The sequence below is a fragment of the Schistocerca cancellata genome, chromosome 7 (genome assembly GCF_023864275.1).
Source record: "Schistocerca cancellata isolate TAMUIC-IGC-003103 chromosome 7, iqSchCanc2.1, whole genome shotgun sequence".
Taxonomy (NCBI): Eukaryota; Metazoa; Arthropoda; class Insecta; order Orthoptera; family Acrididae; genus Schistocerca; species Schistocerca cancellata.
The window spans coordinates 38,460,756-38,481,215 of record NC_064632.1 but is presented as its reverse complement, the minus strand read 5'-3'; the positions used below and the strand labels follow the sequence as shown (position 1 = coordinate 38,481,215).

Below are 20,460 nucleotides of genomic sequence, written 5' to 3'. Positions count from 1 at the left end.
TACGGATTTTGCTATTTTAGGCGTCTTCGGAAGGAAACGTTCACTTTAAAAATATATGGCTTGCGATGTATTTGTATGAGGTTAATGAAATTTTAATACATTGTAGCCAAATATATTTTTAATGAAAATCTCAAGTTACAACATTTTCCGATCACCCAAAAAACCACGATAGTGCAAAATAAATCAATAATCAAAAACTTTGTCATATCGTGGAAATTTCAATAAACAATACAAAATTCTTACTCATTATCTGTGTTACTTCAAAATAGGATCAAATAAGATCAAAATACAGGTATAGTACTGGAATAAACCAAGTTTAAAGGGCAATGTGCCTTCCATTTATTTTCTATTGTAAATGAGTGGTGAGTCATGAAAAAGAGCTAATTCATTTCAGGGAGTGAACAGTTCTGATCCGATCTCTGAAAAGAACAGTTTTGCCCATCTCTACACCAAAGTGAAGTGTTTCTATTCCAACAAATACAGTCTTGGGGATTCTCGACCATATAACACTATTTACAGTTCCATTGGGGTTTTGAGTTTTTCCGTGAATACACTTTTTCAACAGTTTAGGTGCTGCTAAGTCTCTGAAAATAAGTTAGCCACAACACATACTTTATCTCACATCACTAAAATGTACCTGATGAACACGGACGTTAATAATAACACCATTTGACAGCAGTTTAACAGCGCCACAGTGGGTCTCGCCCATGTAGAACACATTTCAAAAAAAAATTTAAAAATAGTTGTAGTCTTTGGAATTGAATAAATTAAATATCTATTAAAAGCTAATAGTCTGCAGATTCAGAAAACGCAAAAAAGTAAAAATTGAACTTTTCATGATTTTGAGTCTTTCCGGAGCCCCTTAAAACTGCCTTAAAACCACCGTGAGATGCTGGTCACGCCCCACCTCGGGTGGGACACACTCACCAGCGAGTAGACGTCCTCGTGCTGGCTGAGGGCGGCCACCGTGTCCCAGCCGAAGCCGCGCACGAACGCCAGCCGGGCGGGGTTGTGCGACGAGTCGGGCGCGACGGTGCGGTAGAACAGCGGGAACTCCTTGCGGTCGCTCAGCGCCGGAGACGTCGACCCGAACGACACCTGCGGCAGTAACCACAACAACGTCACCGTCACGTCGCGCCAGCAGGGCGGTCAAAGGCGGCGCCTCTAGTGTCTACACAGCGCTATCCGTAAAGTACGGCGCGATGCGGGCTGCTCGTCTCTCTGTGTGAAGCAGAAACGCTCCGTAGCAGAACAGAGCTCTCACAGTGAAGGTACACTCCGCTTCTGTACTTCGGACCCAGAGTAATGGTCTCTGTGACAAAGACAAGAAGTCCATTTGCATTAGTGGCGGCCATCAGTTTGATGAGAGTAATATGTACTGTTTCCGACACGCGGCGACGTGTTGTCATTCGGTACACAGGCATCCATCCGGAACATCTCTGCCTAGTACCATTTTCCGAAAACCACACTTCGTTACCTCGAGCCACTCAGGAAACAAAAGACTTACAATGTTTAAGTGGGTGGTTCAAATGGCTCTGAGCACTATGGGACTTAACATGTATGGTCATCAGTCCCCTAGGACTTAGAACTACTTAAACCTAACTAACCTAAGGACATCACACACATCCATGCCCGAGGCAGGATTCGAACCTGTGACCGTAGCAGTCTCGCGGCTCCGGACTGAGCGCCTAGAACCGCTAGACCACCGCGGCCGGCACAATGTTTAAGTGATTTACCCTCTAAAGATTAGCTGATTAACCATCACTGTGTTATTATTTGGTAAAAAATGGAAATGTCGTGTGGCTAGGGCCTCCCGTCGGGTAGACCGTTCGCCTGGTGCAGGTCTTTCGATTTGACGCCACTTCGGCGACCTGCGCGTCGATGGGGATGAAATGATGATGATTAGGACAACACAACATCCAGTCCCTGAGCGGAGAAAATTTCCGCCCCAGCCGGGAATCGAACCCGGGCCCTTAGGATTGACAGTCTGTCACGCTGACCACTTTTTTTTTTTTTTTTTTTTTTTTGCATTTTGTTCGTTATTGATCGTTGTGTTTGGTCGTTGCGGACGTCGCAAGACATCCTGTTCAAGTTCGGTGGTTGATCCTTCCGCTCAGTTTTTTATTACAGAGGCCAACCGGCTCTCTGACCGAACACGCTGAGCTACCGTGCCGGCAAACCACTCAGTTACCGGTGCGGACTATTATTTGGTGAAGACTTGTTGATCGTACCCAGGAGTAACAAAAAATTTGTTACCCCTTATGAATTAATTTTTATTGCTTCCGTTACTTTTGATGTTATTTATTAGCAGCATTCTGTCGCCACCAGCTTCATTACAGTTACATGTACAATAATCTCCGGCCGGAGTGGCCGAGCGGTTAAAGGCGCTACAGTCTGGAACCGCACGACCGCTACGGTCGCAGGTTCGAATCCTGCCTCGGGCATGGATGTGTGTGATGTCCTTAGGTTAGTTAGGTTTAAGTAGTTCTAAGCTCTAGGGGACTGATGACCACAGCAGTTGAGTCCCATAGTGCTCAGAGCCATTTGAACCACTTGTACAATAATCTGCAGTAGGAAGAGTATTGTTTGTGGATGTGCTAGTGAGATTACGTACCAAAATTTGACTCTGGGCAGAAAGAGTTATTTCAGTGTGTACCTCGAGCGATTTGTGCAGTTAAATAATTTCATTAGTGTGTTTACTTACATTTTTGATGGAAATTTGTCTTGCACATAGAGCACAATACGAAATACCTCACCGTTACTTAAAACTTTCACATTCACCTGCCTTTTTTCCAGAGAATCTTAACTGTTAAGATATACCCTTTTCAGATACTGGCAAGGGAAACTCCCCAATGTATCCCCCTCTGATTTAGTGGTAAGTTGACCTGTCAGCAACTAAGCGCAAACACGAAAACCGAATGAAGATGTACTGAACTCTGAAAAAAAAGAAGAAAAAATAGAAACAATTAGCGGTCCACAGGTAATATGTCCAAAAATGAATACCATTAACTACCATCGTCTCTTGGTTGTGTGGTCAAGGTGCTGCGCTGCTACGAGGGGTATCCGGCTTCAGTCCTCACTCGGTCCCAATTTTCTTTTTTTTTTTTCACAAAATTACAAACATTCCGTCCACTCATTGACGTGTCTGCTCGCAGTATTCAAATCTGTGTATTTGTGGTGGCGTAAAGTGAGTTTGCAACAGCCTGCTGACAGTATTCATCACATTTACTTGAGTCTCATATTCTGTGATGAATGGTGAGTGAGAGCAGGCGAAATGCCTCGTAGACCTCCCACAGAAACGAAAACAACAAATAAACTGGTGTGAACTATGTTACTATTAAGGAATTCAAGATTCGAAACTTCCAAAACGGAACGCAAGAGCCATAGCATATATCTGTGTGGAACAAATAGGTACGTCTGGAGGTCCCTTCGCTACACGTCGCTGTTGCAAACTGACATTACGCCACGACACATACACAGATTTGAATACAGCGAACAGATACGTCGATGACCGGACGGAAAGTTTATAATTTTGTTTAAAAAAAAGTTAGGACCGAGTGAAATTTAAACCCGGACTTCCCTCATCACAGTCCAACACCGGGACCACACAACCACACACGACGGTTGTTAGTAGTGTTCGTTTCTGCACGTGTTAACTTCGGACCGTTCACTGTTTCTGTTTTTCTTCTTTTTTCCACAGTTCAGTACACCTTCTTCCTGTTTTCACGCTTGATCTGCGTTCAGTTTTTGAAGGACTATCCAATGGGCCAACTTACCACCAAATCTGAGGGCGGTGCAATGAAGAGTTTCCCTTGTGAGATAGAACAATCGGATACCATAAACTAATAGATACATAAACTAATTTATTTTAATTTATTTTATTTTAATTGTCATTATATCATTACAAATATTTGTAAACTGCTACTGAGTTAATAAAAGTTTTTTCATAAATTTATAGTACGGTCACAGACTTCAAACAGTTCCACACACCATAGGTAAATATATGTACGACGAATGCCATACACACAACATTGGTGTAATTTTCTACAATATTTATTATTTGTTACACGAACCGGGTTTCGGCTTTTACATCATAAACAAGTACAAAGAGAAGTATTTGGTGCAGCGAAATTTTGTTGGATCAACGATTCTAAAACAGTGCATGTACTGAGTAGGTCCATTTCTAGCGATCAACATTTTTCGTCTTTGGAAATGAAGATACCCTGTGCGTGTACCAGTTTAAAATCTTGGATCCAACAATATTTCAGTGCACCACAGTCTTCTCATTGTACTTAGTGATGGCGTCACAGCCGGAAAATCGGTTCGTCTAACAAATAATTGTAAAGTACTACACCTGTGTTCTGTGTGTTTCATTCATAATGTATAAAATATTTTACCAAGAACCAACGGAACAATCAATCAATGCAATAAATGTTTTGCATTACCTTACTGGAAATCAACGTCACTGATTTCGAATTGAGAAATTCGTCATCAGATGGCCTACATCACTCCATCTAAACACATGTTACGTTGGTTAGAGTGAGTTGCCCAAGGATAAATAGTGCCGATACTGTCAAAACAGCAGATGAGGTTTTGTACATCTCACTTATCCACATTTATTTCTCTATCGTTTTGTAAAATAAGTTTATAATTAACCAAGTACCATTTGTTTCTCTATCTATGACCCCTATATTTAGCGTAAAATACGTTTTCAACTTAATATAATAATAATGTACGCCTCCTTTTCCCGAAATGCAACAGCTTTGGAATTTATCAGTGTAGTGGAGCCTGTTTGACAGCCTAGTAATTTGCAACCACTGAGTATTTGTTTACATCCGTTATAAGTGAGTCAAGACAGTTGGTATGTCTTCCTAATTGTTTCTTTGACCCAACAGATGTTTAAAATAATGAAAACCAAAGTGTACGTGTGTCTGAAAATGTAAAGAATATTAATGCGAATCGTTCTCGTACAAACAAATGTCCTTGGCGGACATTTCACGTAAGTTGAATTCTAACAAAACTTGATAACAATACCATGACTTTTACTCTTCTGTAACTATGAATTAATTTTCATCCTACAGTCGGGTCATTCCAAGAAGATTCCTGACAGATGCAGTGGGCTGGGTGCCACGACTTCGCGCGTCTACCTCAAACAATCATGTAACGCGATTGTGGAAACTATCTATGCCAACACCTTTGAATTGTCGCCGCTAAATAGCTGACTATTGTTCTCGCGTTCAGCAATTAGCACTGCGCAACCGAAAGCTGTCACCAGCACTTCTAGCTGTCAGGATACTTCTTACGCTAACTCGACTAAAGGGCAACTCACATGTAAGCCAAAGTACGTGGGGCTTGACGAAAGCGTGCATATAGTCTGATGACAAACAGCACCAATACGAAGCTGGTAACGATACTTTTTGGGCAACGGCCTTGCCGCAGTGGATACACGAGTTTCCGTGAGAGCACCGAATTAAGAGCTGTCCGGCGTGGTCGGCACTTGGATGGGTGACCATCCAGGCCGCCATGCGCTGTTGCCATTTTTCGGGGTGCACTCAGCCTCGTGATACCAATTGAGGAGCTACTCGACCGACCGGGAGAGCAGTGTGCTGACCCGACGCCCCTCCTATCCGCATCCTCCCTTGAGGATGACACGGCGGTCGGATGGTCCCGGTAGGCCACTCGTGGCCTGAAGATGGAGTGCTTTTTTTTAACGATACTTTTTCAATGAAGTAAACCCAAACGATTTTGTTATTAGTTGTTGCTGTACACATCAATAATATGTATCACGTAACTGCATTTCAACCTTGTATTAGTAACGGGAATAAAATATGTTTACAGTTTAAAAATAAACATTGATCATTAACGCAGTTCAAAGCTGTAAACACAATATATACCTACATACATCAAAAAAGTTTTGCATCACCCCGATTCCCAGAACTCGTGAAGACAGCCGTTGAGTGTGGATATTGTATCACAGACACAGGCCATTTGACTGTTCAGAGAAGTCACTAAACCGGCCCAAAGATGTAAACAACCATGCATGAGCAGCTCCCTATTAGACGGAAGGGGTTCGACAGCCGATCAGTTCCATACATTCCACCAGGAAGAAGGCACACGGCGTTTATTGTCTGTAGTTCAACCACGCCTAGACGGTCAACACCGCGGTCCGATCGCGTCCACACTGTTACTTTGTGCCAGGAAGGGCTCCCAACAACAGAAGTGTCCAGGCGTCTCGGAGCGAACCAAAGCGATGTTGTTCGGACATGAAGGAGATAAAGAGAGACCGGAACTGTCGATGACACGCATCGCTCAGGCCGCCCAAGGGCTACTGCTGCAGTGGATGACCGCTACATACGGATTATGGCTCGGAGAAAACCTGAAAGCAACACCATCATGTTGAATAACGCTTTTCGTTGGCCCAGGACGTCGTGTTACGACTCAAACTGTGCGCAAGAGGCTGCGTGATGCGCAAATTCACTACCGACGGCCATGGCGAGGTCCATTTTTGCAACCAAGGCGGCATGCAGCGCGGTACAGAGCGATCCAACAACATGTCGAATGGACCACTCTGGATTGGCATCACGTTCTCTTCACCGATGAGTGTCGCATATGCCTTCAACCAAACAATCGTCGGAGACGTGTTGGAGGCAACACCGTCAGGCTGAATGCCTTAGCCATACTGTGCAGTGAGTGCCGCAAGGTGGAGGTTCTCTGCTGTTTTGGGGTGGCATTATGTAGGGCCGACGTACGCCCCTGGTGGTCATGGAAGGCGCCGTAACGGCTGTACGATACGTGAATGGCATCCTCCAAACGATAGTGCAACCATATTGGCAGAATATTGGCGAGGCATTCGTCTTCATGGACGACAATTCGCACCCCTATCGTGCACATCTTGTGAATGACTTCCTTCAGGATGACGACATCGCTCGACTAGAGTGGCCAGCATGTTCTCCAGACATGAAACATTTACGAACATGCCTGGGATATATTAAAAAAGGGCTGTTTATGGACGACGTGACCCACCAACCACTCTGAGGGTTCTACGCCGAATCGCCGTTGAGGAGTGGGACAATGTGGACCAACAGTGCCTTGATGGACTTGTGGTCAGTATGCCACGACGAATACAGACGTGCAACAATGCAAGAGGACGTGCTACTGGGTATTAGAGGTACCGGTGTGTACAGCAATCTGGACCACCACCTCTGAAGGTCTCGCTGTATGGTGGTACAACATGTAACGTGTGATTTTCATGAGCAATAAAAAGTGCGGCAATGATGTTTATATTGATCTCTATTCCAGTTTTTTGTGAAGGTTCCGGAACTCTCGGAACCGAGGTCATGCAAAACTTTTTTTCATGTGTGTACACTACAAAGCAAACTCTCTTACAAATTGAATATAACAGCACTCCAATAAAATCTTTGTGGATAAGTGACTGTTTAATACGTGATAAAACTACAAACGTTTCCATTTTTATTGTACTAATGAAGGCTATTTACAACATCCGCTGAAACGTTGGAAATTTTGTCACAGATGATGCGGTCATACGCGCCTGAAAGGATTTTATTGAAACGGACTCCAGCTAGGAACGGCTACACTGCTATACTGTAACATCAATTTAAAACTAAACCTTGCTAGAAACAAACGTTTTAATTTATCTTACAGGTGTAAGATTAAAAAATTCATGGGCAAAGTTACAAGTAGGAGACGTATGGCTATTTCGGATCTATTCCAGTATTTAATACGCTGACGGAAAAAATCGAAATACCAAAAAATAGCCAATGCAGAGTAACGAAATTTCAAGAACAGACTCGTCTAAATGGCATATGTAAGTGACTGACATTGCAAGATCACAGGTTACTGTAAGACCGAACTAAGCCAATGAAAATTTGAAATGCTGGTAAATTGACAACCTGTGTAACCGCCAGAATGTCTAATGCATCGAACTCAAGCAAGCAAACGTGCATGCGTTGTATTGTGCAGGTTCTGGATGTCAGTTTGTGGGATGGAGTCCCATCTCTGTTGCACTCGGTTGGTCGATACAGAGACGGTTAATGCCGGTTGTGGACGAAACAGGAGCTGTTGTCCTATGATGTCCCATATATGCTTGGTTGGAGACAGATCTGGCGATCGAGCAGGCAAAGACAGCACGTCGGCACTTTGTTGAGCTACAGCAGGCATATGTGGGTGAACCTTAGCACCCCTGGAATGTTGTTCACGAATGGCAGCGCTACCGGTCGAAACACCGGATTTACGTACAAATTTGCAGTCAGGCTGCGTAGGATAACCACAAGAGTGCTCGTGCTGTGATTCGAATTCGCTCCCTAGACTGTAACTCCAGGTGTAGGTCCAGTGTGTGCAGCTCACAGGTTTGTTGCAGGCCGTCAACTGGCCTCCTCCTTACCAACATACGTCGCTGCCACCGAGGTAGAACCAGCTTCCATCAGAAAACACAGCAGAACGCCACCCTGCACTCCATTGACCTCTCGCTTGACGCCACTGAAGTCGCAAAGGAAGCAAACTTGATTGGCCTCCTCATAGTGGCACTACTAGCGCCACACTTACGCGACTGGCGCTAAGTCTGATTGACATCATCTCTTAAAAATGTGTGTGAAATCTGATTGGACTTAACTGCTAAGGTCATCAGTCCCTTAGCTCACACACCACTTAACCAAAATTATCCTAAGGACAAACACACACACCCATGCCCGAGAGAGGACTCGAACCTCTGCCGGGACCAGCCGCAGCTGCTACGGTCGCAGGTTCGAATCCTGCCTCGGGCATGGATGTGTGTGATGTACTAAGGTTAGTTAGGTTTCAGTAGTTCTAAGTTCTAGGGGACTGATGACCTCAGATGTTAAGTCCGATAGGGCATAGAGCCATTGACATGTAACCACAAATACTTGTGGCACACTATCCACAAGTTCATCAAGGCACTGTTGGTCCACATGGTCCCACTCCTCAATGGCGATTCGGCGTAGATCCCTCAGAGTGGATGGTGGGTCACGTCGTCCATAACAGCCCTTTTCAATCTATCACAGGCATAGTGATTAAAATTCTTCTGGGTATTTCGCCGCGTCATTGCTAATAACAATAGTAAACTAAAACCGACGTTTCGGCCGAATTGCAACGGCCTTCCTCTGGACACGACTGGTTTTGCATGGGAATAGGTGCTTCTATTTATTACAGATGCCGGCCGGAGTGGCCGTACGGTTCTGGGCGCTACAGTCTGGAGCCGAGCGACCGCTAATGTCGCAGGTTCGAATCCTGCCTTGGGCATGGATGTGTGTGATGTCCTTAGGTTTAATTAGTTCTATGTTGTAGGCCACTGATGACCTCAGAAGTTAAGTCGCATAGTGCTCAGAGCCATTTGAACCATTTATTACAGATTATCGATGTCTGACGTCACTGTTGTAAAACTTTTAATTAGCCCTCTAATATGACTGGCTGGCCATGACGTAAGGGAGACGGAAGGAAAGAGACTATTCGTGGATGTCCATGTCGTCAACGACTGGTAGCTGTCCGCGAATCAGCGTTCGGCTTCTGGTCGGCAAGTTTCCCTCCTGGTGAGCGTGCAAGTGGTATGACGGTTGCTCTACAGCTGTTTGTGCAGATACGTCCGTGTCCCGTGTAGCTTCTGCCCCGCGACCGCTCGCGGCCCGTTGGACTGGGATGGCTGGCAGATGTTTCAAAGTAATGCTGTCTGTACCTTCTTTGTCACCTTCACAAATAGAAGTGTAACGTTGATCTTAATCCTGCGGTGATGACCACCTATTACTAAGTCATGGTTCGGTTGAAACTGCTGTGTGTACTGCTAAAAACTGAGATCTACAGTCAGGGATTTTCTCTGCCTCGTGATGGCTGGGTGTTGTGTGCTGTCCTTAGGTTAGTTAGGTTTAACTAGTTCTAAGTTCTAGGGGACTTATGACCTCAGCAGTTGAGTCCCATAGTGCTCAGAGCCATTTGAACCATTTTTTTTTTTGCACCCTCCGTCACACGCACTGTGATGGCTTCTGAAGTATAAAGTCGACGTATGTATGCTGCTGTTCAAACTGAAAAGAGTAAACGTTGACTGAAAACGTACGCAACTACCCCCCCCCCCCCCTACACCACGACATCATACGTTACAAAGCTAGGATAATTAAATGAACTGAAACACTGCTGCTTCCTGCACAGCTTTGTTTGATGTTACTCGCACCCGCCCGACAAACGCGAGTCACTTATCTCATCATAGAATTTCAGCTGCTGGCAAATTTGTCCACCAGCGTGGAGAGTCTTTACACGGCACCACTGGGTATCTCTTTGTCGCTCGCAGGGCTTTGACATGTGACAGCCAACCAGGAGACCGGCCGCCAAAATTCAGTTAGGGCACAGCATATTGTGGAACAAAGTACTTTGGCTTGCTTCAGCTCTACTCCAGACACTGGCTGCTGCTTCTCCGTCGAATGGGTTTAAGGCAGACCCTTGTGCTGAGTGTTTTGACAAACATTTGTTCCAAATGATTTGGTGAGATAGCTGCTTGATTCATGCATTAAGGTTTCATTTACGTTGCTAGAATTTTAAGTATGGTCCAAGCTACGTTAGATCAAACTAATCTGCTCGCCGCGCGGGATTAGCCGACAGGTCTGGGGCGCTGCAGTCATGGACTGTGCGGCTGATCCCGGCGGGGGTTCGAGTCCTCCCTCGGGCATGGGTGTGTGTGTTTGTCCTTAGGATAATTTAGGTTAAGTAGTGTGGAAGCTTAGGGACTGATGACCTTAGCAGTTAAGTCCCATACCGTTTCACACACATTTGAAGTAATCTGCCACAATGTGTTTTCCATTCGATTTGTTAAGGAAACATCGTGTTTACGATGTCTCTGCAAAAAATTTCGGACCATTCGTAATTTCGCGCCCATGGTGCGTTAGAGCGAAATGAGGTTGGCATACGTGCACACGCCTGTGTTTAGTGTGTAACTGCCAGAAGTTTAATTGTTGAATGTCTGTCAATTATTGTTCAGGGATTTGTTGAGTAGAACGTTGTGCCATACGGTTTGCGAATTTCGAGATGGCAGAGTTAGGGGTATAAAGCGTCTGCATTAAATTTTGCGTGTAAACCCTTACAGAGACACACCAAATAATGCAGAAAGCCTGCGATGGTCAGTTCTCAAGCCGTACTCGATGTTACGAATGGTTCATACGGTTTAAACATGGCGAAATAAACCTGACCTTTTACCTAATACGAATACGTGCCTCTTACACGGAACTTGTCAAATTTTGAAGTCTCTCAATTAAAAGTAGAAAACTGTTAATTTCAAATAATAACAGGACAACACAATATCACCATGTTCTGTTAGTCTACGGCCAAGTAAAACACTCCCTAACAATAGATAACACTTCCACTCTTGTTGTAACCGTTACGTTTCACTTTCAGAATGAAGAATTCATTGGCGTTTTGTATTTTGACATGAATTTAACAGGTAATCAATGATCACGGAAGACTTTTTCAATGCAACACTAACAGTAGTATGTACTGCTATGAAAGTTACTGATTAACAAACACTGTGGTGTCTCGTCCACGACTCTAACAAATATTTCCATTCGCTTTTTCACCAATAAACCGAATCACTGAAATGCTGCTATCCTATGAAGCAACATTATAGTTGCCACTTTTATTCCTATTTTCTGCCAAATTCGTCTGACCATTTATTACAACAACTCCCGCACACTACATCGCTGCGTCAGCAGTAGCGCTTGACAATGTCGACGTTAAAAGAAAGACAAGAGAAGAGAGAACAAGAGAAAACGCGCGCTCAGCTTCGTAAATTCCAGAAACCAGCGATAAGCAGCGAAATATCACTTCGTTACAACACCAAAAATAGCAGTAATCCTCACACAGAATATACAGAGTATCATTATTACTCTTGATGCTCACAACACATTATCTCCTTAATAATCTCGTCCCTGACCAGTTTTTTCTCCCTTCTTTCTCTCAGGACGCTTCTCTGTTAGTACACGTAGACTTCCGCAGCTAAATTGACGAGCCTATACATATTGACCACTGCACATCGCCCGTTTAAATGCCGCGCAGTATAGCGTTGCTGGTACGTGATGCGATAAGGAAGATGTATGAGCGGAGAAGAGACGAATAGGCAATCATCTAGCAACGTTACTAGACGCAGTTGGGGATATCCGTCGACGTAAGCGACTTTGACAAAGGGAAGGTTGTTATTTCCCGCACCTTGCAACGATCATCGTGGAAACGGAGAAGACAGTCTGCAGTTCCCGAGCTACTGTCGTGAGTATCTACGGGATCCATGTTCAGGGAACAAAGTTTTAGGCGGCCACGTCTTATCTGAGAACGTGGGAATATGGACGTTGGGCGTGCTATAAAACAGGATACGAATAATTTAAATCGGAGCGATCACATAGATAATGTTGTAGAGAAAGCAACCAAAGACAGTGATTTTCAGACAAAACACTTAGAGAGCGCAGCAGGTCCACCAAAGAGACTGATTACACCACGGTTGTCAGCCCTCTTCTGGAATACGGCTGTGCAGTGTGGGATCCGCTTCAGTTGGGACTGACAAAGTACAAAAAATTGTAGCTCGTTTTGTATTGTCGCGAAATACGGTGAAAAAGTCCCACGGACAACATACGTGAATTTAGAAGGCAATCATTAAACAAAGGCGGGTTTCGTTGCGGCAAGATCTTCTCGTGAACCTTTATCACTAACTTTCTCCTCCCATTGCGAAAATAGTCTGTTGTTTATTGTTGTTGGGAGAAATTACCATCACGATAAAATAAGAGAAATCAGAACTGGCACAGAAAGATTTAAGCGCTCGTTTTTCTCTCACGTCTTTCGAGACGAGAGACTGTAAAGAAATACAGTACCTTGAAGGAGGTTCGATGAACCCCCGGCAAGGTATTTAATTGAAATTGCAGAGTAATGATGTAGGTGTAGAAATACGCGATAATTTGTGGCAGATTTTACGACAAAATACAGTGCTGGTGCTGGCACATTCCTGAGGTGCTAAAAAGATAAATACTTCAATAGTTTAACTCCGTTCCTCAAATTAGGTGTACTTATTATACTGCTACAGAAGACAGTAAAATTTTTATAGTGTAAGAGAATTGTTCATTTCGTACTCTCTCAACCGTGAATCATCGCCAAGAGTAGTGGAAATGCTGGACAGCGGCTTCTACCAGCAGTTATCCTCTGCCTATATGCAGACTACCTGTACAAACGTTGCCTCTGTTTTACTGCGTCAGCGAAGTTCAGTTAGTAACTCGAATGCTGACTGCGCGTTGTTCTCTATCGGAGGAACTATCCACCATTAATTTTTTTCTGAAGTCAGCAGAAGTACTCCTTACTGCATCCTCGAATGAAACGAGCTGTAAAGTATCGGAACTGTACCCCTAGAATAAATGAATACGCCGTCACTTCCGATTATTAACGATTCTCTATTCGACACCTTCCACAACGTGAACTTCTAATAAAGCCTCAAGTACTCTAACATAGCAATTATTACTCCGTCGTTTACTCTCCTTTTTAGTTCAATGTTTAACGTACGGCCGAGCATCAGTGTAGCGGTGGTGGATTTGCAATAGAAGGAGGTACACTTTGTGATCAAAAGTATGCGTACACCCCCAAAAACATACGTTTTTCATGTTAGTAGCATTTTGCTGCTACCAACTGCCAGGTGCACCATATCAGCGACCTCAGTAGTCATTATACAACGTGAGAGAGCAGAATGGGGCGCTCCACGGAACTCACGGACTTCGAAGATGGTCAGGTGATTGGGTGTCACTTGTATCATACGTCTGTATGCGAGATTTCTACACTCCTAAACATCTTCAGGTCCACTGTTTCCGATATAATAGTGATGTGCCGACCTAGTCTGTTGACTGACAGGGACCACCGACAGTTGAAGAGGGTCATAATGTGTAGCAGGCAGACATCTATCCAGACCATTACACAGGAATTCCAAAATGCATCATGATCCACTGTAAGTACTACGACAATTAGGCGAGAGGTGAGAAAACTTGGATTTCATGGTCGAGCGGCTGCTCATAAGGCACACATCACGCCAGTAAATACCAAAAGACACCTCGCTTGGTGTAAGGAGCGTAAACATTGGACGACTGACCAGTGGAAATCGTTGTGTGGAGTGACAAATCACGCTACACAATGTGGCGATCTGATTGCAGGATGTGGGAATGGCGAATGCCCGGTGAACGTCATCTGCCAGCGTGTGTAGTGCCAACAGCAAAATTCGGAGTCGGCGGTGTTATGGTGTGGTCGTGTTTTTCAGGAGGGGGATTGTTCCCTTGTTGTATTGCGTGGCACTATCACATCACAGGCCTACATTGATGTTTGAAGCACCTTCTTGCACCCCACTGTTGAAGAGAAATTCGGGGATAGCGATTGCATCCTTGAACACGACCGAGCACCAGTTCATAATGCACTGCCTTTGGCGGAGTGGTTACACGACAATAACATCCCTGTAATGGACTGACCTGCACAGACTCCTGAACTGAATCCTACAGTCACATTTGGGACGTTTTGGAACGCCGACTTCGTGCCAGGCCTCACCGGCCGACATCGATACCTCTACTCAGTGTAACACTCCGTGAAGAATGGGCTGCCATTCCCAAAGAAACCTCCAGCACCTGACTGAACGTATGCCTGCGAGAGTGGAGGCTGTTATCAAGGCTAAGGGTGGGCCAACACCATATGGAATTCCAGCATTACCGACGGAGGGCGCCACGAACTTGTAAGTCATTTTCAGCCAGGTGTCCTTATACTTATGATCACATAGTGTAGAAACCAATACAAATCAGCCTTCAAGGGTTGTCAGTACATTCTAACATTTGGGCCGACGGTTCACTGTAACAGAAAACTCGAGCAGGATTTAGGTATAGTTGGAGTCATGAACGATGGCAGTCTAGTTTAGGCTTTTTCTGCGCATCTGCGTCACACATTTTCCGACAGCCAATTTGCGTCCAGAAGTGTTCTGTGTACTCTGCTATGAATACCATAGCTACTGCGAGCATTTATTCTGTTGCGAGCTGTCATCGCTGATTGTGGTGGTAAGTGATAAATTCTGCATAAGCAAGCGAGAGACATAATTTGCAGGATACACGGTTTCTTCAAGTGGAATGGACGCGCAGGCGCGTATCGCAATTCTACATTGGAATCGACATGGCCAACAATGCAATCCCGTCCGAGCCGCGACTTGCGCGATCCGCCATAGTTCGTGGACCGGACTATAGTAAATATGGATTTAATATCTAAAATAGTTCAGCACTAGCGGCAGCATGTTATTGTTGCTCTCTCAGAACGTAGAGATGGTAGAGTGGAACACATGTTTTTACATGTCCATCCGTTTAAAATGGAAATACCGCCATTGTGCGCTCCCAGCCTCATCATATCCTACCCTCCAACGTTAAAGATATATATAAAGGATATTTTGAAAGAATTTTACAGCGATCGATCTTCATATTTCGGTACAAGTGAACAGCGAAATACGTGATGAATACTTTTAGCATTAAACTTAAAAATAAGTGAATAAAATTTTTCATAGAGGGCAGCTGCACCATATATGCATTACTTTTAAAATTACATTCTTAGTAGCTTAAACATTTACCATCTGAAAACTTCGACTGAAAATTGTCTACAATATCAACCTCTATCGCAGTGAAACCCTCCTGATTACATGTTATATTTATAAAATACAGTCATAAGAAGTTTTAGATGAGCAGCTTCGGTGTAGACGTTCAGTTTACTTTACTCGTTACATAAAATTTTAAAAAATCGGAATGCTTATGCGGAACAAAACAGCAATTCTTCTGGTGTGTACAAGTAGCTATTATCTAGACCTTTTTGTTATCCCATCAATCTGTCGCTACTTCCATGCCATCCATATCACAGTGTGCCAATCTTTTCATCTACACACATTGGGTACATGCAACATTATCACTAACCTGATTCATAATTTTAGCATTAATGTCTACATTCTTTCGTTACGTGTGGAATAATTTTCGGGGATCAAAATCACAAAATATTGGCATTGGTGTTTCGAAGTATGAAAAAGCGAGCTGTAAAGTACGAAGGAGATTATAGAGCACCTGATAACAACATTTATATTATTACTATTGATAATAAAAGAAGGGTTAACATTGATCTTTGAGTTAGAAATCTTCATTTCCGTAGCATATCGACTTCAAACACTATGTGACCATCATCAGTGCTCCGCCATCAGCTGCATTTGTGCCTTCGGACTGGGAAGCAGTTTTCATTGATATGTACAGATGTCGCAGTTTTTCTTCTTGCCACACGGCTTTAATACACTCCTGGAAATGGAAAAAACAACACATTGACACCGGTGTGTCAGACCCACCATACTTGCTCCGGACACTGCGAGAGGGCTGTACAAGCAATGATCACACGCACGGCACAGCGTACACACCAGGAACCGCGGTGTTGGCCGTCGAATGGCGCTAGCTGCGCAGCATTTGTGCACCGCCGCCGTCAGTGTCAGCCAGTTTGCCGTGGCATACGGAGCTCCATCGCAGTCTTTAACACTGGTAGCATGCCGCGACAGCGTGGACGTGAACCGTATGTGCAGTTGACGGACTTTGAGCGAGGGCGTATAGTGGGCATGCGGGAGGCCGGGTGGACGTACCGCCGAATTGCTCAACACGTGGGGCGTGAGGTCTCCACAGTACATCGATGTTGTCGCCAGTGGTCGGCGGAAGGTGCACGTGCCCGTCGACCTGGGACCGGACCGCAGCGACGCACGGATGCACGCCAAGACCGTAGGATCCTACACAGTGCCGTAGGGGACCGCAAAATTGCGTATTCTCCCGACAGGGCACGAAGTGACTTTATTCTCTTTGCTCTGATGAAGAAACCATTGTGTGGCAGACTTTCGAGATCAACAACGGATCATTTCTCGCCAAAATGCCGACATCTACACTGATGTCCAAAATTAAAGTAACAACCGGAAATTTTGCAAGGTTGCGTTTATTTAGCCACTAAACAGTGTAAACGAGTGATATATTCTCTTTTCTCTGTGAGGTTTTGGACGGATTAAATAAAAGGTTGCGAACGCTAGGTGTTTTCTTTGATTTAACGAAGGCTTTTGACTGTGTTGACCACAAAATATTACTGCAGAAGTTGGACCATTATGGAGTAAGGGGAGTAGCTTACAATTGGTTCGCCTCTTACTTTAAGAACAGTAAGCAGAAGGTAATTCTCCGCATTATTGAGAGTGGTAGTTATGTTCAGTCCCAATGGGGCACTGTTAAGTGGGGCGTTCCCCAAGGGTCGGTGCTGGGGCCACTGCTGTTTCTTATTTATATAAATGATATGCCTTCTAGTATTACAGGTGATTCAAAATATTTCTGTTTGCTGATGACACCAGCTTGATAGTGAAGGATCTTGTGTGTAAAATTGAAACAGTAACAAATAATGTAGTTCATGAAATAAGTTCGTGGCTTGTGGAAAATAATTTGATGCTAAATCACAGTAAGACTCAGTTTTTACAGTTTCTAACTCACAATTCAACAAGAACATATTATAAGCGAGACGGAACAGTTCAAATTCCTAGGCGTTCGGATAGATAGTAAGCTGTTGTGGAAAGTCCATGTCCAGGATCTTGTTCAGAAGCTAAATGCTGCTTTATTTACCATTAGAACAGTATCTGAAATAAGTGACACTTCAACACGAAAAGTAGTCTACTTCGCATATTTTCATACGGTTATGTCGTATGGTATTACTTTTGGGGTAATTCTTCTGATTCAAAAAGGGTATTTTTGGCTCAAAAACGGGCTGTTCGAGCTATATGTGGTGTAAGTTCGAGAACCTCTTGTCGACCCCTGTTCAAAAATCTGGGAATTCTGACATTGCCCTCACAGTATATATTTTCTTTAATGTCGTTTGTTGTTAGCAATATTCGCCTATTCCCAAGAGTTAGCAGCTTTTACTCAGTTAATACTAGGCAGAAATCAAATCTGCATGTAGAATGCACTTCCTTGACTCTTGTGCAGAAAGGAGTGCAGTATTCTGCTGCATCCATTTTCAATAAGCTACCACAAGAACTCAAAAATCTTAGCAGTAGCCCAAACTCTTTTAAGTCTAAACTGAAGAGTTTCCTCATGGCTCGCTCCTTCAATTCTGTCGAGGAGCTCCTGGAAGAGCTAAAAAATTACGCAAATTCCAGTGTTACATTGTTGATTGTCTTCATTTAAACTTACGACTTGTCACCTGAATATGTTTTTTTTTTTTATATTTCATTTTATCTGTTTCTAATATTGTGTTATAATTTCATGTATTGACTCGTTCCATGACCATGGAGACTTCTCCTTAATTTGGTCCCACGGAACAATAAATAAATAAATAGTAAGGTAGGAACAACGTAAAGAATACAGAACATAAACGGCTGCAACTTGGATAATGGTAGACAAAAATGTTCTTCGTTTTTCTCCAACTAGACGGATTTGTACACACATTCCCGTAAGTGGTTAATGTGCTCAGCATGGGGTGTGACCACCTCAGCAGTACAGCCTGACAACGACGGTGCTGTCATCAATCTCATGTTGAGGCAATAACGACCGCACTCCCTGCAGAACTGCTAGCAAGTATCGGAGAGTGGTTGTTTGATGCTGACGTGATGCAACCTGGCATCCCGGACATGCTCTACGGGATTGAAATCGGGAGAGCGAGCGGGCCACGACATGCATGCAGTATCTTCCAAGAATACGTCAACCACCCGTGATCTATGAGGTCGAGCATTACATCTACACCTACATTTACACTCCGCAAGCCACCCAACGGTGTGTGGCGGAGGGCACTTTACGTGCCACTGTCATTACCTCCCTTTCCTGTTCCAGTCGCGTATGGTTCGCGGGAAGAACGACTGTCTGAAAGCCTCTGAGCGCGCTCTAATCTCTCTAATTTTACATTTGTGATCTCCTCGGGAGGTATAAGTAGGGGGAAGCAATATATTCGATACCTCATCCAGAAACCCACCCTCTCGAAACCTGGCGAGCAAGCTACACCGCGATGCAGAGCGCCTCTCTTGCAGAGTCTGCCACTTGAGTTTGTTAAACATCTCCGTAACGCTATCACGGTTACCAAATAACCCTGTGACGAAACGCGCCGCTCTTCTTTGGATCTTCTCTATCTCCTCCGTCAACCTGATCTGGTACGGATCCCACACTGATGAACAATACTCAAGTATAGGTCGAACGAGTGTTTTGTAAGCCACCTCCTTTGTTGATGGACTACATTTTCTAAGGACTCTCCCAATGAATCTCAGCCTGGTACCCGCCTTACCAACAATTAATTTTATATGATCATTCCACTTCAAAGCGTTCCGCACGCATACTCCCAGATATTTTACAGAAGTAACTGCTACCAGTGTTTATTCCGCTATCATATAATCATACAATAAAGGATCCTTCTTTCTATGTATTCGCAATACATTACATTTGCCTATGTTAAGGGTCAGTTGCCACTCCCTGCACCAAGTGCCTATCCGCTGCAGATCTTCCTGCATTTCACTACAATTTTCTAATACTGCAACTTCAATACTGCAACTTCTCTGTATACTACAGCATCATCCGCGAAAAGCCGCATGGAACTTCTGACACTATCTACTAGGTCATTTACATATATTATGAAAAGCAATGGTCCCATAACACTCCCCTGTGGCACGCCAGAGGTTACTTTAACGTCTGTAGACGTCTCTCCGTTGATAACAACATGCTGTGTTCTGTTTGCTAAAAACTCTTCAATCCAGCCACACATCTGGTCTGATATTCCGTAGGCTCTTATTTTGTTTATCAGGCGACAGTGCGGAACTGTATCGAACGCCTTCCGGAAGTCAAGAAAAATAGCAACTACCTGGGAGCCTGTATCTAATACACTCCTGGAAATTGAAATAAGAACACCGTGAATTCATTGTCCCAGGAAGGGGAAACTTTATTGACACATTCCTGGGGTCAGATACATCACATGATCACACTGACACAACCACAGGCACATAGACACAGGCAACAGAGCATGCACAATGTCGGCACTAGTACAGTGTATATCCACCTTTCGCAGCAATGCAGGCTGCTATTCTCCCATGGAGACGATCGTAGAGATGCTGGATGTAGTCCTGTGGAACGGCTTGCCATGCCATTTCCACCTGGCGCCTCAGTTGGACCAGCGTTCGTGCTGGACGTGCAGACCGCGTGAGACGACGCTTCATCCAGTCCCAAACATGCTCAATGGGGGACAGATCCGGAGATCTTGCTGGCCAGGGTAGTTGACTTACACCTTCTAGAGCACGTTGGGTGGCACGGGATACATGCGGACGTGCATTGTCCTGTTGGAACAGCAAGTTCCCTTGCCGGTCTAGGAATGGTAGAGCGATGGGGTCGATGACGGTTTGGATGTACCGCGCACTATTGAGTGTCCCCTCGACGATCA

The 20,460-nt window shown here is 44.3% G+C and overlaps 1 protein-coding gene across 1 annotated transcript in view; it reads right to left on the bottom strand.

Annotated features, from left to right (window-relative positions):
• The window catches only part of LOC126092634 (gamma-aminobutyric acid type B receptor subunit 2), a gene marked incomplete at its 5' end in the record, with an annotated part of 461,219 nt that overhangs the window by 387,050 nt on the left and 53,709 nt on the right, over window positions 1–20,460 (bottom strand). The window contains one exon of the mRNA XM_049908357.1: window positions 928–1,098. Within this exon, the coding sequence (XP_049764314.1) occupies window positions 928–1,098 (171 nt within the window). The remainder of the gene's footprint in view (window positions 1–927; window positions 1,099–20,460) is intronic.